Here is a 23,888-nt window from a genome sequence, read left to right as displayed (position 1 = left end):
ACAAACAAAGCATTTGCGACATTGCGACGACAACTGAGCAGGTCTAGACCGATCAATTTACATCTGTCTTCGTATGCGGGCAAATTTATCGGGTCATTCCAGGGAAGATGGCGCAAGGCAAATCGGAAGAACTTGCGTTGAACGGTCTCGATTCGGCTAATGCTGTTTTGATAGAATGGTGCCCAGACCACTGATTCATATTCTAATATCGATGTTAATAAATGTTAACTTTGAGTCAAGAATGACACCTAGATCTTTAACAGAAGTATCTCTCTGAAGATTATTGCCATAAAGTTCATAATTGAAAATAATTATTGAATGCTTACGAGTAAAGGATATTACGGAGCACTTAGATGCATTCAAGACCATCTGATTGTTGCTGCACCAATTAGCGAAGATTTCTAGATCGCATTGAAGAAGTCTTGCATCATCAAGACATTTTACGATGGTGAATAGCTTGAAGTCATCGGCATAGGAAAGCTTGACACATTTTAGTGAAAGGTGGACATCGTTCATTTATAACAGGAAGATTATGGGTCCCAGGTGGCTGCCCTGTGGAACTCCGGAGGTAGCAGCAAATGGAAGGGAAACAGTATCTCCAATTTTAACGTTCATTTGACGGCCAAATAGGTAAGAACGTAACCAATTACGAAAAGGTCCATTATAGCCCAGCTGTTCGAGTTTGGCAACAGCTATACGGTGGTTGATCTTGTCGAAAGCTGCAGTAAGGTCTGTATAAATCGCGTCAACTTGGTGTCTTTGTTGGAGTGCATGAGTTATGTATGATGTGTATGAAACTAAGTTTGTACTGGTAGATCGCTTGGGAATAAATCCATGTTGTTCTTCAGCTATTATGTTACGGCAGTTGCGAGTGGCAAAATCCAGGACGATTGACTCGAATAGTTTGGATGTAGCGCACAAGGCTGCAATTCCGCGATAATTGCGCACGTCGGGTTTACATCCTTTTTTAAAAACCGGGAAAACAAGAGAGGGCTTCCAACAGTCAGGAAAAATCCCTGATCGCAGAGAGTCGTTGAAAAGGCACGATAAAGGTGTAGCGATATTAGCAGAACATTGTTTTAGAACAATCGCTGGGATCCCATCAGGACCGACGTTGCATGATTTTTTTAGCTTTCTACATGCAGTAATAACTGCATCAGAAGTGATACGAGGATGTTGACCGATGGGGAGCCCACATGGAGCTCCTAGAACAGCAGTAGAGATTTGTGAAGAGTTCAGTTTATCGTATGTAAAAACACTGCTGAATTGCTTACGAAATAAATCGCAAATATCTTTGGTGGATGATGCTTCTTTTGCATCACAGATCATGGTAAACCTGACTACTTCCTTTGATTATTTATATAATCCCAAAAGGTCTTTGGATTGGACTTTAGGTGTTTTTGAGTGCGTTGTTTGTGGATACGTGAGAGACGTTTGTTTAAACGTTTATATCTGTCGTTAGAAATAATGTAACGAATTTTCAATGGGCGCGTGCGAAATTTCGAGAATTTTTTCAAAGCAGAGCTTTTGGCAGATTTTAAACGTTGCAGTGTTCTATTTGACCAGGGAGGGGGGCAGGGAGTTTTTTTTAAACTTTTTGGGTAGGTACTGGTCTATAGCGTATAGTAGAACGTTCGATATGACGGTTGCAGATTCGTTGACATCTCTTCCATCGACAACATTGCTCCAGATGATGCTACTCAAGAATTGGTTCATGGCGAGGAAATTTGCATTTTTGTAATCATAATAGATAGACTCAGATATATCTCGAAAGACGATGGGTGAGCAATCACGAATCCAAAGCTGTGAAGGTTGATGATGGTGGCATTTCTTTACAAGCGGAGACGGTGCTTCAGAAATGGAACAGTCATTAATTAAGTCTAAACTAACAAAGCATAGGTCAAGTACACGGCCGTTACTGTTAACGATGTTGTTAATTTGTACTGCGGTGTTGTAACCAAGGTGCTTAGAGTTATAAGGTGATTCGTCCTTGGCAGTAACTAGGTGAGGAGTGAGGTAAGCGTGCAGTAAGCTGCGGAGTAGAAAAATGACGGCGAACAACTTTGTTTACATACTGAAATCCAAGCAAACATGCATGGGGATGTAGTAAAAAATGTTGTTAGCTGTCGTTTCTAGAACCAACATGGCTGATCGGCGATTTCGAGGATCGTATCACCTGAGAATAAAAGCTCCTTAATTGTAACCGTCCAACAGCTCTGTTGCTAGGTGACTAACGGTGGAGAATGAGTTGTCAGGGAAGAGGTACTTAGCGGGACAAGAGACCCATTTAATACCTGGGAAGTTGAAATCGCCAAGCATTACCATACTATCACTATTTTTCATTTGTGAAGCGATCCATGTAACAGAGCTAAGATGTTCATTAAACAATATTACGTCGCTGGTACGATCCGGAGGAATATATATTACGCAAATAAATAACGTAGATTTTGAAAGCGTTAGAGCGACCCATATTTGTTCTACACATGAGCTATTAGGGGGAAAGAGTTGGCGTGATTTAAAGCGAAAACGCGTTGCAATAAGAACTCCGCCTCCATGGTTTCTGCTACTGTGAGAACTAGTTCGGTCGGACCGAAAAACGGTGTAAAGCGGGCCAAATATTTGGTGTGATAAAGTGTTACCATTCAACCAGGTTTCGGTAAAGGCATAGATGTCATATGATGCATCACGGTGTTCCTAAAACCGTTTTTAACTAAAAAAATGACCATAAATTTGGCATACGGCATTCGAAAGATATAGTATCCAAGCATCTTCTCAGTGAATTTCAAAATGATCCATCGAGGGATTCGAGAGATATGGCGATTTGAAGTTTTATGATACGTTTCATAAGGCTACCAGCAAACACCCACGGGTTTGGTCCAATCTCTATAAACAAAAAAATATTTGTCTACTTATTTAGTACATCGCATTCGAAAGATATAGTAATCAAGTATGTCCCTTGCAAGTTTGAAAATATTTCATTGGCGGAATCGAAAGTTATAACGGTTTGGATGTGGTATGCGGTCATAGAGGGGTTTTCTACCAGACTTCAAGCGTGAATCCTTGTTTGTCCATTGACTATTTAGATCGTTTATACGTGTCGCGGTTTTTAAAGGAAAACCTTACTATATTATTACATAAATATAATGTACAAAAGGTGTTATTTATATGATGCACTGAAACAATATGAAAATAGGGTTGTCTACCAAACGTTAAATATAATATGAAAACTAAAAAAATGAATAAAAGTTGGAATGTTTACTTCAAAAGGCCATATCTCAATGGTTTGTTGACCGATTCTAATTATTTTTTTCATTATTGAACAGGTAAACGTTTCATTGTAAATTTACATTAAGAAGAATATAAAACAGAGTCATCTACATCAATAAATAGGCGATATAGTTGATCTCAACTATATGTATTATAATTATTTAGAGATTATTTTTGTATTAAAAATAGCGGCCTATCAATTTTTATATACTAGTTGATTGCAATTGCTGTTTACTACAAATTATGGATATATGAAATGTTAAAACTAACACAGTCGTGATTCGCTGGTCGCTCAATTTTTAACAGGAGCCGCTTTTACAGTTGGACCTCCGCTAGTTGGTCCATTGTCGACATCTGAATGTCAAGTTCTCATGTTAAATTAAATTCGACAATAAAACTGACAATAGTTAGAGATATTACCAGATAAACTTGTACTAATAACATCCCCTTTGATCCCCCTACTAATAATATCCCCCAGTTTTAACATCTGTCAACCCAACCAGCGAATCACGATTGTACAAAATTTCCAACAAAAACCGTATCATAACATAAATTGATCTGAATCAGCAAATACCATCATATTTTTGAATATATGTATTGAATTTATGGTTTTATTTTTCCATGATTTGTAGTTTGCGTTCGTTGCATTCAACTAATGTATAGAAATTGATAGGTCGTCGTTTTGAATATAAAGATATTTACTAAATAGTGATAATACATATAGTTGAGGATAATTAAGTTGTCTATTGTTTGAAGTAGCCAACTCTATTTTATATTCTTCTTGATGAAAATTCACGATGAAACGTCTACCTGTTCAATAATAAAAAAAATAATTAGAATCAGTCAACATACCATTGAAATATGGCCTTTTGAAGTAAACATTCCAACTTTCATCTATTTTTTTTTAAATTACACATTATTACACGTTTGGTAGACAACCCTATTTTCATATTTTTTCAGTGCACCATATTAATAACACCATTTGTACATTATATTTATGTAATAAAATGGTAAGGGTTTCCTTTAAAAATCGCGACACGTATAAACGATCTAAATAGTCAATGGACAAACAAGGATTCACGCTTGAAGTCTGGTAGAAAACCCATCTATGACCGCATAACACATCCAAACCGTCATAACTTTCGATTCCGTCAATGAAATATTTCCAAACTTGCAGGGGATATACTTGGTTACTATATCTTTTGAATGCCATGTACTAAATAAGCAGAAAAATATTTTTTGTTCATAGAGATTGGACCAAACCCGTGGGTGTTTGCTGGTAGCCTTATGAAACGTATCATAAAACTTCAAATCGCCATATCTCTCGAATCCCTCGATGGATCATTTTGAAATTCACTGAGAAGATGCTTGGATACTATATCTGTCGATTACCGTCTGCCAAATTTATGGTCATTTTTTTAGTTAATAACGGTTTTAGGAACACCGTGGCATCGGAGCAGGCCAAGTAGTAATCAGTTATTCTCGCATTCATACCGCCAACATTTTGGTAATAATATTCGAGTTGTTGGTTCAGACCAGTGATGTCCGAATTCCTCGTTCTCGTGGCAGTTGAAGTGGGTATGTTGGTGTGCGATGGGCTTGAAGGGTGTACTGATAGAGTTGATTGGCCAATGGGGTATTGAGTAGCAAAGGGGTCCTCGGCGATTGAATTGTTCGTGCTGGTAATCCATTGGTTATTTGTCGCACGGTATTGGAAAGACGTTGACTTGGTAGCAAATTCTCTTTCACCAACGGGGCGGTTTGAAAACTTTTGTTCAAACTCCGATCTAAAAAAGGAGAGATAGTAATTCCGGGAGGCCAGAAATCCTTTGAGGTGAGGAGTCCCTCGAGCGTAGTAGGAACACTGATCTTAAAAGATACATAAGATAACGGTCGTTCTTGTTCACGATCTTGGCGTACTAGCTTAACACAGAAAATCAAGTTTGGGACGCATCTGGATTTGCTAACTATATAGAGAATTAAATTATTAGCAGTTTCATTTGGCTGGAATCGAGTTACATAGAACCATTTTCTTGGTATTATGGGAGGTGCAACCGAGAGCGTTGGAATTGTTAATGTTTCAGAACGTTCAATTCAATTACAACTAGGAATATCTAAGCTTTGTATGGCAAACTGTGATCCGGGAACCGTGAGCTGCTGTAGAAATTGTTGACTGTGAAGGTGCGGTTGATCATTGACGACAGAACATACATTGGCGCCGGTGTTGAACATACGGTTGCGTTAGCAGTATTTACATTAACTTAGATTAGTTCTTATATACATGCATGGTGCAGTTCCTCAAGAAGAAAATATATGCTTTGAAAAACAGCTGATGAAGGAAAGAATGATGAATTTGCTACTTTTATATTGCTTATCTCCCACCAGGAATCAGAATATATTGGCGTAAATGGCGCGTTACCCGTAGGTAGTCGAGGATTTGTGCCTTGCCGTGTGTTTTCATCATTTCCTGAGCGGAAGGAAAGGACAAGGAGGTGTGGGGAAGTAGAATTGGAAGGGTGGGAAAAATAACAGCACAAAAAAAAATAAACAACAGGTAAGTTAAACTCACAAGTAGTTCAGCTTGCCTGCGAATAAGCCTAAAACTCTTTACCACATTGAATAAGAAACTTTAGTATGTCTCTGAGTTTCAGTCGTCCAAACATGGTTTCGTCTATATAAGGACGGCCGAAGAAATCACAATTGCGCTACCGCTGCACAGTTGCATATCAGATGATATGAGGTTCCGTAGTCGGATTCACAAAGATCACATGAAAAGACTCAGCGCGCTGAATAGTTGCCATGCGATAATTGAGTTTGCAGTGGCCGGTTAAAGCCCTGGTCAGCATGCCGCAGTGGAGCTTCGAAAAATGTAGGAGATTTTTCGAAACCACTGGGCATGGTTGTTCTAGAAACGCCTTTGTTTGGCGACACGTTTGTAGATTTCTCCAATAATTGCGGTGCTCGGACGAAACCCAGGACCGTATTTTTCCTTTATCCAACTTGTCGAATTTGGCAGCGCGGACTCAGGACCAACGAAGTCAATCACTGAATCTGCCCTGGCTATTTCGTCAGCCCATTTATTTCCAGTAATACCGCAATGTCCGGGCACCTAGACAAGGTAGATAGTGTTGACAATGCTTAGTTCTTCGATTTGGGTTCGGCACGCGATCACTAGCTTGGAACAGGATTTGTCTGAGCTAAGGGCCTTGATCGCAGCCTGACTATGGGAGCAGAAGTTTATAACTCTGCTGGACAAACTCAGTTAAAGGGCCCATTGTACCCCGCACATAATCGCAAAGATTTTTGCTAGGAATACAGAACAGTATCTACCTAATGAGTGAGATTGTTCCAATCTAATTTCGCGACAGTAGACACCAGCACCAGCACGTCCCTCCATCAGAGAACCGTCAGTGTAACAGACCACTTGCGTTTGTTGTTGTCTTTCCATAAAGCCAGACAACCACTCCTCTCGAGAGGGAATCTTTACATGGAATGTCCTGTAAGGAAAACTACATGTGAGTGTAATATCGCTGGGAGCAAGAATATCTTCACCCCATGTAACCATTTGTGACCACAATCGTGTATGACTGGTAGCAAGATCAACATGATTACTGTTCCAAAGCCCAGTAACCTGCAGTTTGTATGCACATGATAGTGCTGCTTGTTTGAGGTGTATGTGTAATGGTTTGATATTTATAAGTGCCTCAAGAGCAGCAGTCTCCCCCCTCTCCACTCTGCCACCACACAGAGCATCCGTATGATAGTATTGGACGTACAATTGTCGTGTAAATCCAATAGATGTATTTAGGTTTGAGACCCCAGGTCTTTCCAAAAGTTCGTCTGCACTGCCCGAAGGCCACGCACGCTTTCTTGACTTGACTTAAATTAGTTCTTATATACATGCATGGTGCAGTTCCTCAAGAGGAAAATATATGCTTTGAAAAAAAAGCTCATGAAGGGAAAAATGATGAATTTGCTGCTTTTATATTGCTTATCTCCCATACTATTCAGTTCAATGATTATATTCTTGACGCCATCAAAGATAGAATTACGGGAATTGTCTGAAGTTACTGAAACATACCAGGTATCGTCACAAACGTAACGTTCGTACCGTAACCTTAATGCCATAAAAGACTAAAACACTGGTCGCAGTGGAATATGCACACAACATGGAAAAAATGGTAATGCTTGAAATGTGCTTGAATCAAAACTGTTCACTTAAATTATGAAAGTATTCAACTCATCCATGAAATAGAAAAAAAATAACACTTGTAACGAATAAATATCTTGCATAGTATTACAGTCTCTCGTTATAGTTATATAAAGGTATGCAATTGTATACAGTATAGCGTTGTTTTTTAGCCCGAAAAACGAGCATAAGGTTGAAATTCCCACAATAAAGACTTTATTTTTATACTTTTTGTGAGTTATGCCTGTCGTCCATTATATCTAACGTCCATCATGACTAATTATCAATCAATTATCACTATCAATCAGGCTAAATAATGGGCTCAGCGGGTAAGAAAACATTTTGGAAGTTTATGATAACAATTTTTGGTAGATACATACAAGTTAGACTACATCTAGGTTAGGGTTGATAACCGTCCGATTTAATAATGTTTAAACAACCCATCAATGCATAACGGATATAAGTCCACTTTTGGCAACAATTAGCTCTCATTTCGATACAATATAAATAAAAAAATTAATTAAATCAATAAAAGCAATAAAACAAATAAATCGAATAAAAATAATAGCATAATTAAGTGATTAAAATGAATGATTAGAAAACAAATGAATGAAATCAATAACAATAAAAAAATGAATTTTATAACTGACATAAAAATGAACAATATGAATAAAACTGATAATATAAATTAAATTTATAAAATGAATAACAAATGAGATGAATAAGATATTTAAATAAATGAATAAAACATCCAACGTACAAATACACTGAGAAAGATTGACCGAAGCGGTGAGAAAGCAACAAGGCGAAGATTCACCCATTTTCCGAGTGACTCTGAGAAAATATATATCTTCAAGCAGGAATCAATTCTGCGTTCTCTCAGTCTCTATTTGGGTGTCCTAACCACTGCACTATGGTCTCAAAGCTATATTTAGGAATACAAAACTACTTTACGGTTTTAGATTTATAGTATCTTCGCTAAACTTTCCTTGCCGATTTTTATATTAGTTGAATTAGGGTGGTCCTTTTTTGTCCTTTTTCCATTTTTGTTCTAAAAACCGCCTGTAACTATGCAAATAAAAGAGATAGAAACTTTATTGCTTCTGAAAAAATGTACATTTACATTTACCTCTAGAACGCAGTATTTAAGAGAAATTAACACATAAAACGCCTTTAGTCCACCTAACAGTGTGATGAAACATTTCTTATAACTCTTTCCACTATCTACGGGCATTATATCGATCAAATTAGCGTGAGGCAAATCAAAAGTAAAGCCCAAAAATTAACATAGGCGGACAATCGACTTATTACTAATGCTTTATGAGTAAAATATTCTATTTCTTCATTCAATGCATTATTAATGGAATATATTTTATGATGTGCAAGCCCAAAAAAATTAAAAAAAATATTGCGTATCTTTAAAGTATATATCCCTAATAGCGCTTATTAAATTTTTCATGGCGATCTAAGAACTAGAATTGAAATTGCAACCCTTGATAACACGCTACCTCAATGCGATTATTTCGATTCCTACTTTTTCAAAAGTGACCTCGCAGTGACCAACATATTTCGGATACCGTTGCACTCACAATAGCTAGTGATTGAACAATGGATTTTGATTTGCATCATTACTGCTAATCCCAATGCCAAAAAACCAACCTGAAGCTCTCAATAGACGCTTTTTCAGGGAAAATCCTACGTACGTCGCTTTCTATCGTTCTAATCGAAAAAACTTTTGTTTTTGGTTCTAGGTGAAATATTATGGTGAAATATCATGGACCCTTTCCAAAAGAACTCGCCTGCGGGAAAATACTGTCCAACCGCCATCTTGTGTTGAAATACTTGTTTACCAGAACTTGTAATATGAATCCCACTTCACGGGATCTTGATTCATTTTTACATGGTGTAAAATTTAAAAATTTTAAAAAATTTTAAGTAAAATTTCTAAAACTTTCCTATTTTTTCGTGCTCTGAAGTGATATAGCCCCTTAATAAATTTTTGCAATTTTGGTTAGAGAAACTGAAGTAATTTCTAATCTTTGTAGATCCGCTACATATACAAACACTGAAGAGGATAACCTTCAAGCAGGGGCGGATCCATAGGGAGGGTCCTGGGGGCCGAACTTTTTAAATTTAATGAGAAATTAGTTTGAATTTTATATTAGTTTCAAACTCAAAATCTTTTTAAATCAAGTTTGACACCAATGCAGATTTTCATTAAATGAGGTGTTTACTCATTACGTATTGTACAATTTGTATTTGTATTTGTATTTATATAAAAAAAAGTCCAACTGACAATTTGTCTTAATGAACTATACTAAACTAAGGTAAACTAAACATAATTAAAATAGTGACAATACACGACGACGAAACTGCGAAGAGTTCATGACGAAGTCAAAAATTTCAGCAAACTCGTTGAAGCGACGACTCATTGCTAAAATTGGACTATTGGCAGCGTAGTTAGTGCGGCGCATTTCAGAATGCAGCAGGGCTCGAGGGCGAAGAGAACGGGTAGGCGCGTAGAGGTTGATTGGCGCTAGTAGTTCCGGATCATCATATTCAGCCAGCAGAATCTTTGACACGAAGGTAGCTGCGCTGCATGTCTCCGGCGTGTTAAAGTATTAAGTCCTAAAAGACGACAACGGTCCTCGTACGGTGGCAGGTTTAATGGATCGTTCCACGGTACAATGTTCATCAATATCGAAATTTCGAAACCTTTCCGGAACTTTTTTCTTGGTTCGCCCCACCAAAAATCGAAAAAATCGTGCTTTGCTTATATCACAATAGTTGAACTGAAAAATATAACACAACAGTCTTTCAAATAGGCTTTTCAAGATTCTCACAAGCAATATTACCAGAAAACTGGTTTTAAGCACTATACGTGCCCTAGATTTTCAAGCAGAATTACAAACTGCATTCTCTCCACCAATTCGGTATACAGTAACGAAATAGTCCTTAAATCCGCCATTTTATGAAGTTTTTCAAGCATTTTTACAAATTTTCAAATAGCTAAAACTTTTCTTCCCTTTCCAAAAATCACGAATGAAAGTTTTTTGTCACCTAGCGCACCCTCTTAATTATACCTATTAATTTGGGACACTTTTTTAACATAAACTACCCAAACAAATGAACGAATGAGAGAAAGTTCGCAAATTTTCGAAGAAACCGTTCAGTTATTCTTTCAACAAACTACTAAAAATTTAGTGTAGTTCGATGCAATAGAAAAAAATATATCCTCAAAAATAATCCTCAAGATGAGCGTGTTTGAAGAAGTTTCTTGTGGACGAATTTATAATGACTGTCTCCAGTTACTTGGAGTAATTTATTCAGTTTCTCGTTTTCCGAGATATGATCCAAATCGATCCGAAGTTAGAAGATAGAAAATTAGCTGTCGGTAGGTTCCGGCCAATGAAATTTTGCACACTGATAAGCGATCAACGTACATACAGACTACTTGAAATTGTTCGGTGCTTATTTCTAGCGGTGGTAGGTAGAAAAATTAAATACAAAATATATCCTGATATCATCCTTTTCCGTTTTATTGAAATAAAATTGGGCTGGTATATTAAAACAGATCATTACTATATTAAACAATAAATAACATAATATAACTTTTAAAGCATACACGATAGAAACTTGATGTCTTCAGCAAAATTATTCGCAAAAGAAAGAGCTAAAAATTTGTCGAAGACATCATCTTAAAATAATCACTTGAAAGAAAATGAAAAAAAATATATCTCACTTATAGGGGGATTAATCTGTGAAAACACAATATCAAAAGAAAGAGCATATTATATCCAATAACCTCTCCGAACGTGGTATTGACTTAAACTTAGCCGTTTCGGCGATATTAGTTGATTGCTTGTTTTTGGTCTTATTTCTGGATACTGGTAAACGGTAATAATCCGTCATACATATTTAATAACAAATATCTCTTTTGATAATAGTCCGATTTCAACAAACTATAGCTCGTTCGAAAGGTATTCGTATAAACTATCTAAAGATTAAGTGTGTATTGTATGGGAATTTTTAACAATTTACATGGATAAAACCCACCAGCTCGCATTTTCGCCGCTAGGTGGCACTGTATGCATCGTATTATCACTGTAAGTGAAAATAAGAAAGATAATTTAATTGTATACAACTTTGTCGAAGACTGCTAGTCAATCCGGCTTTGTTAAAAGAAGTTATTAAACTTTTAACGAAGTGATGTCTGTGTCAGTTTTGCATGGGGCCTAACAGTGCATGGTGTATCAGTACTCGATTCACACGAACTAAACATTTCCTAAATACAGCTTTGGGACCATAGTGAATTGGGAGAGGAGACATTGGGAGTCGATTGGTCCCACTAGTAGATATTGGGGCTACGGTAGTTACGAAACTTTTGTGAATTGATTATGACATCCTAACTATAGACTTGCATTAATTACTCCCGTTCCGTATATAAAATGTACTTTCAGATCAGACTAATGATTCGGGAGTTAAACGGTGACGTCATCTTCTACTCATATTTTTAGAACATCGTCATTTCCCATATTTCAACCGGTACTAGCAGTAGAAACATTCATTCCTGATTCCGCAGCTAAACTTTTCCAATATCGGCAAACAAGCAGCTGCCATGAAATATTTCAAGGTCCGTCTCATTTGCGATGATCAGCGTTTTAACGATTTCCACACACCCCACAATTAAATATTAGGTGGAATCAAACTCGAACACTAATGCTGATTTCGGTTCTAGATCAGAGTCACTCTGGGTTCGCTCGCAGCTGTCATTTTTATATGGTTTTTGTAAACATTAGAACGAACCTAGAGCGACTCTAATCTACAAAACGAAATCAGCATAAGTCATTCAACCCTACCGAATGTTTCGGAAATGGACAACAAAAATAATGGCACTGCCAGCTGAAAATGATGATAGGGGCAGATTTAGAACATATCAAAAACATCAAAGCATACGTAATCTGCGATTTTACCGGCACCCACTTGTGACTACGGCTGGAAAATACGGACACAGCATTCGGTTCAGTTCAGTTCGGTTGGCTAATTTGAGCTAGGTCGGTATTTATTTTCCGCCTGGGAACGTTTAGGTCAATTTTGATTATTCAAATGTATGGAGTTTTGTTTGGGATAGAGTACAATCATAAATAAATATACCTGTAAATAAAGACCCACATCATCCGGAGTGATAGTGCATTTCGATTTTGCAGAATAGAAAAATCGATAACTGAACTGCTCTCAATTAGCATTCGGTCAACAGGATGAAAATAGGTTGCATTACACAGTTTGGTCCACTTAAACTTGACGCATACTTTTCGTCGCGTGTAAAAAAGCAGAATACCTCTTATTTTTAAGCTGTAGCTGTACTGTTTGATTTTGACATTCACAACTGAAGAGCGAATTTAGCCTTTCAGTTGCGAAAATTGCTCGCGCATCGCGAAAATGCAAACTACCCGCACGTCAAGTTGGCGGAATTGTTTAATGTTGTCCAATCAACTGCGTGTGTGTTCGAAAAAGGTTTGTCAATAGCCAGATAGACTGGATCTGGAAAAAAATCGAAAAACGGAGGACGCAAAAAACGACGAAAAGAGCGGCCTGTTGTTCCAAGTAGCTGGGACTACAACCATGCATCGAGCTAAAAATGGCCCGGTCTGTCAAATAAATAGGAAAAATGTTGGAAAAATGTTGGGCAATCGTCAAGCCAAACGTCAAGAAGACGCGAAAGACTGTTGTCAGTCAGATGCAGTTTAAGGCAAACTGGCCTTCTACGGCAAGGAAAGTGACCAAGGAGGCTGTGCAAAACTTGGTGGAAGTAGTCAAACGAAAGGCACGGCAAGTCGCATTCGCTTAAAATGAAGCTTGAATGGATATTAGGGTGGGGCAAAATGATCGTTTTTTCAGCACAGCACTTTTTTGGTTCCATTTGGGGTTTCAAATAACTGTGCAAAGTTTGGGGTCGATTGGTGGTGACCCGGTGTAGCGCATTGCGTTTAAAATTTGTATGGGAATTAGTATGGGAAAACCTACTTTTTTGCACCACAAGTTGTAGCTCTTCAAAGTTTGATGCATCGAATTAAATGCTAAAAATTTATTGCCAAAACTGCGGGTGTACCAATGATATTTCATACATAACATCATATACCTTAGATTTACCACATTGTTATGTTTGGGTGAATTATTCAAAAGCATTAGCTCAAAGCATTAGCTCAATTTCATGAGCGTAGGTAGTTGAGCAATAGGGCGTAGTGAGGGGGGGTTTATATGTAGAAATTCGAACTGAAATCTCGACAAACATATGATTACGGCCTAAAAGCCAACTGTCAAAATCCACTTTGAATGGAAATTCCAGACAAACCGTTACTAGTCGAACACAGTTCACAACAGTTTATGAAAGAGAAAACTTTTCTCTTTCGTTTACTATCAACATCTGTGATTGGCGTGTAACGGTTTGTCCGGAATTTTCATTCAAAGTGGATTCTGACAGTTGGCTTTTAGGCCGTAATCATATGTTTGTCGAGAAATATTGTCGAGTTGGAATGTTCAGATGAATTATTTCAAAGCATTTACACAATGTCCTATGCATAATAGTAACGATGAAACAAAACATACTGTATCTCTTTGCCTTGACTTTTATCAATAGAAGTAACGTTACAAACTGAATCAACTGATGTCGAGTTGATATGTCAGAGGATTGCATTGATTATATTTCGGTTTAATATGCATTATGATTTGATAGCATGCTCATTTCGATGCTGTTCGATCACGACGCGCGAAGCTAAGTTCTGATTTCAACATGAAATCCACCAGAGCTCCATTTGAACAGCAATTTTAGCTTCTGCTAATATTTATTCTAGAAACCTTGAACAATTTTCTTCAAAAACCATCTTGCGGTTTGATTCTAGAGTAAATAAAACCGGAGATATGATCAACAGAAAATCGAGGGTTTTGACAGTTTGTCAAATCGGGGGGTACTCCCATGGCCCGAGAGGTGGTTCAATTGACACAAAAAATTGGAGTTTTATATATAGATGAACAATTCCTCCAAATTTGGTTCAAATCTGTGAAAGGCGATTACACGTGCCTTGATAACTTCGCGTGGAATGACCCATATAGATTCTATATGTATAGTGCATTTTAGTACAGTTCCAGTTAGATGTTTTTGTCGCTATGAGTACACCAGCTCCGCGGCGTAGATGAGAGATAGAAGAGTTGCGATTACATCGGTAGACGACATTTTGCGTTTGCTGAGGTCAAAAAAAATATGAAGTACTTTCAGTAACCAGTCGATAAAAATATACATTGCTAGTGGCAATACAGTAGCCACTGCCTTATCATCACGTAGCCAGATTTCGGTGGGTACGATAATGTCTCAGGAAGTGAGGGCAAGCAAGAAAGCCTACGTTGGTGTTCTCATTCCACAAAAGTTCTGGTAGTAGACGGGCAAAAAATCATGTGTTGTAAACAACGGCATGCTATGAACCAAGAGGTTTTCGGGGAGGTGATTATCATTTAAAGCAAAATTCTCACCTGAGAACGCCCTTTTTAGGAAGTAGTCGTATGAAAACAGGTCAGCACAGCCGTTACACACCCATAATCAGTTGCATGTATGGATGCCCAGGACATCTCTAATATTGTAATCCACCTAGATACATATCATGTGGAACGAATTTCCCAGTATCCACGACAGGTGATTCGATCAGAGACACCTGTCGAATTGGACAGAAAAATCGGGCGAGTTGGTAGTACACGATGATAACAAGCAAAGAAAAAGATACAAAATATCCACAATTTCGGAACACGATTTCTTAGACTATATTATATTCACTTGAAAATCCCGAAAACTTCAACGAAAAAACACGACGATTATCGAAAAAGAGTAAACAAATAACGATTGCAGGAATCCCGGCGCATAAAACAATCGAAAATTATTAAAAATATTTAACTCTATTGATGAACGCTGAACCAGTGATGTCAAACTTACTTTACAAATTACGCTTGGGGATGGGGATTGCAAACAGATAGCAAATTGCAAAAGTTGCTCCTGTTCGTACAGCGTAAATTCCGGGCGATCTGCTGTGAATCCTGATAAAGATGATGGTTGGTAGCTTCTACTACAAATGACAAGATTCAATTCAAACTTCTCTAATTTCATTTTAAAGCCATGTGCAGTATTTTTATCATAGTCCACAGCTATTTATTTTTAAAATTCAGGTTATTATGATTAAGGTTATAAGGGATTATTTATAGAGGAACTTCTAAACGTGCGAACTGCTGTGTTTCGAACTCCTGAACGGCTGGAAGTAGATGTTCTTATTGCCAATATCAGTCTCCAAATATAGTAACTTTTATCGAAAAATAGCAATATCAAAATGTTTATCATTAGTTTCTTTGCGAGCAATGTTTAGGGATAATACACCGGAACAAAAATATTTGTTTACAAAAACAAAATCAAGCAAAAAATAGAGCACAAATTTACGAACTATGAATACCACCTACTGAGGTATATCTGAAACTAATTGGCTACACACTAAGTAGAAAGCCTTCACCCTAATATAATGTGGAACGTTAGGACAATTATTATTCTATCACAAATTCTAAGTTGTGGAATTTATTTTAGTGTTTCCTGGAACGCATTACAGCGTCCCCACTTCGGACTACCTATCACCACATCCAGCACAACAGCCCTTTTCCTACACTGCCAATGTCATTTGCTTGAGTCTAAACAATGATTGTTAGCCAGTCCGAGATCATGTCGCCTGCAATCTACGAAGTATTCACCTTAGCCACTCGTTTCTATTTTAGTCGCCAGCCTGGCCCCAATTCATTGTTCACCCGCTCCAACATTCTGTTGTTGCTTTACCTGTTGGCATTCATCCATGAAAAATGCGATTAACCTAGATTTACTCTGATAGTTTATACTATCTTAAATTCCATACTGCGTCATTTGATCTTAAATTGTTTACTCAAGAACATTGCTTATTTCTCCCTGTAGCATTGTACGTGGCAAAAGAAACGAAGGGCATTTTTTGATAATTACCATAGAGTTAGACAAATTCTCCATCGAAAGGCTTCTCCAGCTGTACGACTTGTACAAGTTGCAAGGACGAAACTACCAGAATAAAGCACCGGCATATCTTTTCAGCAAACAATAATACCCGTCGAAACATTTCTCTTGTTCTACTTTTCTTTCACGCTTCAACCATCGCCAACCTACACTGCGAACATTCGGCCAACAACTGTTCTGATCCTATTTTCACCGCCCATCCACTAAAGGAGTGATAGTTGGCGTCGGTGCAGCCATGGTTCGTGAGTCGGCTGCCGTAATGCTGGGCCATTATTTCAAACGGCGGAGGCAATTTGTCGAAATGATTACGATGTCGGGCGAAGGTGTCGGCGTGGCACTGTTCTCTGTGATACTGAAGGAAGGAGTGGGGTAAGTATTGTCACTGCCTTCAAAGGGGTATCTAGCTACTCTCTGTGAGGGACACGTATTTTGTTGTTATATTTTATCACGCTTCCGGACCCGTGGCCGTGCTTACCGTAACTATATGTTGCCGCGTAGTCTCGGTATGTAATGCATGGCTTCGAAACATGCTTGCTGCTGGCAACCGCCCATTGCTACATGTTCCCGCGATTTGCCTGCCCAAATTTATGCCCTGCCCGTGTAGGTGACGCCTAGACTGGGGCATGGATAAAAGCGAAATATTGAAACGACATCAATTCCATTGTGCGGTCACTGTGAGGAACGGAAATGTGTAGCCAACGCAACGGTGGAAACTTTTCCACCGCTTTCCTATATCCAGCCTCGGTAAAGCTCAGCTTGTAAAACTTTTCCCCGTTCCCAGCTATCGAAGGCGATATTCATGCTATTTGCGTTAATGCACACTCCTTTTTATATGGCACTACAGCATTATCGGATCACTAACTTTCCGACCGTCCTCCCTCTCAACAGGAAAATGGGCTGGCGCCTGGGCTTGCAAGCCGTCACCGGGCTGGTTTCGCTCAGCTTCTTCATGGGACTTCTGTACCGGCCTGCCTCCCTCTATCATCCCCAGCGGAGGGCGATTTTGCATCTGAAAAACCAAAGGAAGAAGGTAATTAAGGTTGACAATAATTTTGCCCTATAGTGTAGAATTTACGGTTCAGCGACGGGGAAACGGAATACGAAAGTGAACTGGTGAGTTTCGGGTTTATGTGGCTATTTTCCTTCGAAACCGAGTAATTTATGCGAGTTTCTAATGTCTTCCCTGACTATGGACGGCCCAGTGCCATGACCTACCGCAAGGAGTTATGGCTGCAAATGATGGCAGTGAAAACAAATCGTTCATTCGGTGTCCTTCCCTCTGGGTTTCTTCTTCCGTCATTATTTGAATGTGGTACTTGATGCTTTTGTCGACTTTGCAGCCCCACCTGAAATTGTAAGGAATTTTGCGCACACCGAATTGGGATATGTATCTATACTTCATTGAAATGTGATCACTGCACTTTTTAGTCGATTCGTCTAGATGTACTCGTTTTACTTATTATTATGAACCAAGTGACAAGTGACCCACAGACTTATCACACTTTTAACATATAAGCGTTAAAATTTATGAAATGTGTATTTCATATTTAAATCTCTCTAGTATGCGAGTACATTAAAATAGATTACCTACAATCTGTCATCATTTCCGCAACTATAAAAATAGTTTAATAGATCCTACTAATTGATGAGAGCAGTAAATGAATCCTATATTTCATGACAATTGTGTTTATTGTCCACTAAATGCCAATGAGGCTTGAATCATAAAACTTTTCTGCTCTGTTACGAATAATGTAACTTGATCTACTCGACAACGATGCTGGTGACCATGCATAAATATTCAGCTACAGTCAGTGGTGTTGCGAGTAGTTGATTTGGGGTAAAATGGAGTTTGTTGCAAATCTTCGATTTCACTAGTTTAGTGTATGCATTTTTCTATGATTTCTGAAGTAAAATGTCTCGCTAAAATGGAAAAAATCGGTCCTAAATTTTTTATATGATACTGATTTTTCAATATCGCGGAGTAATCAATTCTCGTATTTTTAAAAATGTGTTTCCACTTCTTTGCAAAGATCTTCAGTTCTCATTTCATTTATTTAGTTCAATATCAATTTCATGATAACACTGAATCAACAATTTGCCTCCACAATACTCGATTTGTAGCTGCAGCTCTCCAACGTCGGTTACGCCCAACACTCGCCAAATCACGTTCCACCTGGTCCGCCCATCGTGCTCTCTGCGCTCATCGCCTTCTTGTACCAACCGGATCATTAGCGAACACCATCTTTGCAGGATTGTTGTCCGGCATTCTTGCAACATGCCTGCCCACCATATCCTTCCAGCTTTGGCCACCTTTTGGATACTGGGTTCGCCATAGAGTGCAGCAAGCTCGTGGTTCATCCTTCGCCACCACACACCGTTCTCCTGCACACCGCCGAAGATAGTCCTTAGCACCCGTCGCTCGAAAACTCCTAGCGCTTGCAGGTCCTCCTCGAGCATAGTCCAAGTCTCGTGCCCGTACATAACCACCGGTCTTATACGCGTTTTATGCATGGTGCATTTGGTGCGGGGTGAATCTTTCTTGACCGCAGTTTCTTCTGGAGCCCATAGTAGGCCCGACTTTCACTGATGATGCATCTTCGGATTTCACGGCTAACGTTATTGTCTGCCGTTAATAAGGATCCTAGGTAGACAAAATCCTCCACTATCTCGAAGGTATCCCCGTCGATCGCAACGCTGTTTCCTAGCCGGATCCTGTCGTTTTCGGTTCCGCCTACCAGCATATACTTTGTTTTGGACGCATTTACCACCAGTCCGACCTTCGCTGCTTCGCGTTTCAGGTGGGTGTACAGGTCTGTCACCGTTCCAAATGTTCGGGCGATAATGTCCATGTCGTCCGCGAAGCATACAAAATGGCCGGATTTCGTGAAGATCGTGCCCCGGCGGTTGAGCCCGGCTCGTCGCATCACACCTTCCAGAGCGATGTTGAATAGTAGACACGAGAGTCCATCACCTTGTCTCATTCCCCTTCGAGATTCGAATGGACTGGAAAGTTCACCCGATATCCTTACGCTGTTTTGTACACCGTCCATCGTTGCTTTGATCAATCGAGTCTGCTTCCCGGGAAAGCTGTTTTCGTCCATGATTTTCCAAAGCTCTACGCGGTCGATACTGTCGTATGCCGCCTTGAAGTCGATGAACAGGTGATGCGTTGGGACCTGGTATTCACGGCACTTTGGTCGCCTTTCTTGTGAATGGAGCAGATCACCCCTTCTCTCCACTCCTCCGGTAGCTGTTCAGTTTCCCAGATCCCGACTATTAACCGGTGCAGACAAGTGGCCAACTTTTCCGGGCCCAACTTGATGAGTTCTACTGCAATACCATATTTGCCAGCTGCTTTATTGTTCTTGAGCTGTTGGATGGCATCCTTAACTTCCCTCAACGTGGCAGTTAGTTCATTCCCGTCCTCAACTGCACTAACGTAGTCAAATCCTCCGTTACCTTGGTCATCTGTACCGACATTCTCCTCGCCGTTCAGGTGCTCGTCGAAGTGCTGCTGCTTCCACCTTTCGATCACCTCACGTTTGTCCGTCAGCAGGTTTCCGTCCTTATCCCTACATATTTCGGCTTGCGGCACGAAGCCTTTGCGGGATGCGTTGAGCTTCTGGTAGAACTTCCGTGTCTCTTGAGAACGGCACAGCAGTTCCATTTCCTCGCACTCCGCTTCTTCCAGGTGGCGTTTTTCCTCCTGGAAGAGGCGTGTCTGCTGCCTCCGCTTCTGTTTGTATCGTTCGACATTCTGTCGGGTTCCATGCTGCAGTATGACCGCTCGCGCTGCATTCTTCTCCTCCAAAACCGCTCTTCACTCCTCGTCGAACCAAACGTTCCGTCGTCTCCGTTCCTCGTACCCGACAATGTCCTTAGCTACGCTGTTGATGGCTGCTTTTACTGTTCTCCAGCAGTCCTCTAGAGGGGCCACGTCGAGCTCTCTCTCGTCCGGTAACGCTGCCTCTGGTTGCTTCAGTCGCTCCAGATCGTACCGAGGCGGCCGTCGGTACCGTACATGATTAATGACGGATAGTTTTGGGCGCAATTTAACCACCATCAGGTAGTGGTCAGAGTCGATGTTAGCGCCACGATAGGTTCTGATGTCGATAATGTCGGAGAGGTGCCGTCCATCGCTCAGGACGTGGTCGATTTGTGATTCCGTCTGTAGCGGTGATCTCCAGGTGTAACGATAAGGGAGGCTGTGCTGGAAGAAGATGCTACGAATGGCCATGTTCTTGGAGGCGACAAAATCAACGAGTCGAAGGCCGTTCTCATTCGTTAGCTGGTGAGCGCTGAACTTTCCAATCGTCGGTCTGAATTCCTCATCCTGGCCTACCTGAACGTTTAAGTCCCCAATGATGATCTTGACGTCGTGGCTTGGGCAGCGGTCGTATTATCGTTCGAGCTGTGCGTAGAAACCGTCTTTGTCATCATCGGTGCTTCCGGAGTGAGGGCTGTGCACGTTTATTATGCTGATGTTGAAGAAACGGCCCTTGATCCTCAACCTGCACATTCTTTCGTCGATCGGCCACCAACCGATCACGCGCCTTTGCATATCGCCCATCACAATAAAAGCTGTCCCTAACTCATGTGTGTTGCCGCAGCTCTGGTAGATGGTATGATTACCTCTAAACGTTCGCACCATGGATCCTGTCCAACACACCTCCTGCAGCGCTACGATTCCGAACCCGCGGTCCTTGAGAACATCGGTACCAGTACGCGGGTGCTCCCGATGGAGTTGAGAGATCTGCAGTTCCACATTCCGAGCTTCCAATCGCTAGTCCCTTTTCGTCGCAGTGGTCGTCGCCATTGGTATCGGTTCGCATTCTTATCTTGTTGACTTTTCGCTGCAATTGGTTTTTTACGACTGGCTCCCAGGGCCTGACACCAAACCCCTAACTTTCCGGAGGACCATAGTGCTCAGTTGAGCTTAGAGTCCCTCACTGGCACTCGGACAATGAGCAGCCGCCGCTAACATGGGGAACAGACGCTGTTTTGAGAAGCTCCTCCTGGAGATCAAACGCTCAGGCTTGCAGCAGCAAACCCCCCCCCCCCCCCCCTTCCCTGTCAGCCTACGAACAAAGTTCCCACCGGGGTTGGTTACCCGATCTTCCCTAAGGTTGCTCGTAGTTCCCGGCCAGTACCACGGGGAGGTAGGGATAGGAGTTGTTAGGAAGAGGCTCTGTCTTACGCATTACCCAGCCTTTACCGAGCCCCCCTCTTCAGTTCTACTTAGCCGATTTTGACAAACTTTATTTAAAGTTGTTGTTAATTAAATTACCCATCGATTGTTCATATAATATTTTTAGTTACTATTACAACTTGATCGTTATTTTCACATTTATATAAAAGGAATAATCGTTTCCTAATTTTTTTTGGATTTTTTACAATTTGACTGAGAATTGCTGATAGAAAAACGATGTTTTTAATTCATTGAAGTTTAATCGATTACAAATGAAATTAAGTGTTGTTCATTGAAATCGGTAAAACTACATAGCAGTCATGAGTGTTAATTCAAATTATACCAAAAGTTAATTTTTTTTCTTAGTTTAATAATTTACTGCCCTTGGTTTCCTATAAATATTATGCGATAAAAATACAAATGTTGGCAATGCATAAGTACATTTTCTACATGTTATGGAAATTCACCTCGTGTTAGTGATGAGAAAAAAAACTTATTATATCAAATGGGATTTCCTTATCATATTTAGATGTTTATTAACATCGAATAAAATATTTCTCGGGAAATTAAATATACAATTTGACATGGTACATACATTGCTCACTTTTATCCCCAAGAAGCCATAAAATTCGTTTCGTTCTGTTGTTTGTGGCTTCTTGGGTAACTCGTCAAAGATTTGTTAGCGACTTCTGCCTTCAATAAAATCTTTCAACTTTTTTTACTTTACAACTTCGTAGAACATCAGATTGCACTTCTCTTACCGTTCTTATATAGGAGTACTCCCTTTTAAATAGTTTGGCTCATACCGCCATTATGCGGGAGAATTCTTAAACTTTCAAGTGAAAACTGAAAGTCCATTTATTCCATTCCATTTACAACTTTGTGAATCATTATAACTTTCTGTCTTTCGTCGTTTCAGAGATATATGCGTTTTTCCTGCCCTTGCACGTGGTTCACATACATGATAAGCGGAGTACGCCCTTTGCGAATGTTAAGCAGCTGTATGAAACTTTAAACGTTAACAACTATTTAGCGGTTGGTTGGACTGTCTTGCCGTCTTCGACAAAGTTGTTTGGCATATCTTGAAAAGTTTAACTCCTTCCTAGGTCCGTATTAGGATGTTTACAGTGACCTCTAGCTGCGGCTTGGCGAACTGCGAGGGTTTCGCCATACATTTTAACCAAAAATTGCATACAAACTTTAAGCTCTTTGGATGGAGGGTTAACCGATTTGGCTCGAATTTGGCTAGTGCAATTTTTTCTTACTTTGAATCGGCACTAGGGGCTGTAGGTTTCGAGATTTTTTCTTCATATAACTTATTGACACCCTATTCCATATCACTAGGAGCGCCACTATCGCCAGGATTAAGTGCCCTTTTCTAAATGAGCTAGATTTAGATTTAAATTCAAGATCAACATATTTTCTACATTTAAAAAAAAAATGTCATTGCATTTAAATAGCATATGTACACCTTATATCTACTTATGTCAGTGCCTGCAGCACATAATATCGCATTGCCACGTTTACGACACTCGAGTAATTGATTGCAATAATAGACAATTTTTTGTCGGATTAATAAAATAATCGGCGAAATCAAGTCCACAGGAATCGACAACCGCTGATAATATGTTATAAGTTTAGAAGAATGTGCGTACAGTTTGAAAATTGATATTGGTGTGGTGGAATAGTTAGTCCAAGCGCCGGATCTGAGTCGTATAACCGCTTAGGAAGAAAAGTATCCTTTTTCAACAAAAATAAAACGCCGTTGAGTTTGGAGAAACTTTTCCTACCAGAAGAAAACTATCTGCATAAACGAATCTATGAACCCTCTTGATTGTTTTACCAGCTGCTCCAATAGTAGTTCAGAGAAAGTGACTGGCTGAAAACTAGAATGAGCGTGGTTTCGAATATCCTTTTTTTTCCTGTGGAACACGTTCCACAGCACACTCTACATAGGGATGGGCAGGCATGCTTGAAATTCGAGTCCAAGGCCATGAAACCCGATCTGATTCGAAAAAAAAATGTTTATGTTATAAACCCGATCTGAAATACACATTAACGCAAAACTTCGGTTTCAATCTACAGAACATTTTGGAAATTATCAGAACTACGCGTTAATGATTTAAAAAATGTTCAGAATGGAAAACATTGCAATAATTTTTCCCGCAAAATCCGAAGCGACC

At 39.7% G+C, this 23,888-nt stretch overlaps 1 protein-coding gene across 4 annotated transcripts in view; it reads left to right on the top strand.

The window, feature by feature from the left end:
- Positions 1-23,888, top strand: part of LOC131686191 (monocarboxylate transporter 2-like) — a 124,588-nt gene that overhangs the window by 78,229 nt on the left and 22,471 nt on the right. For all 4 annotated transcript variants that reach the window (XM_058970424.1, XM_058970422.1, XM_058970423.1 and 1 more), the window contains exons 7-8: positions 16,727-16,886; positions 17,406-17,547. In XM_058970424.1, the coding sequence (XP_058826407.1) occupies positions 16,727-16,886; positions 17,406-17,547 (302 nt within the window). The remainder of the gene's footprint in view (positions 1-16,726; positions 16,887-17,405; positions 17,548-23,888) is intronic.

Source organism: Topomyia yanbarensis, chromosome 2, assembly GCF_030247195.1.
Source record: "Topomyia yanbarensis strain Yona2022 chromosome 2, ASM3024719v1, whole genome shotgun sequence".
NCBI lineage: Eukaryota > Metazoa > Arthropoda > Insecta > Diptera > Culicidae > Topomyia > Topomyia yanbarensis.
This window is presented reverse-complemented; position numbering and strand designations above follow the sequence as displayed.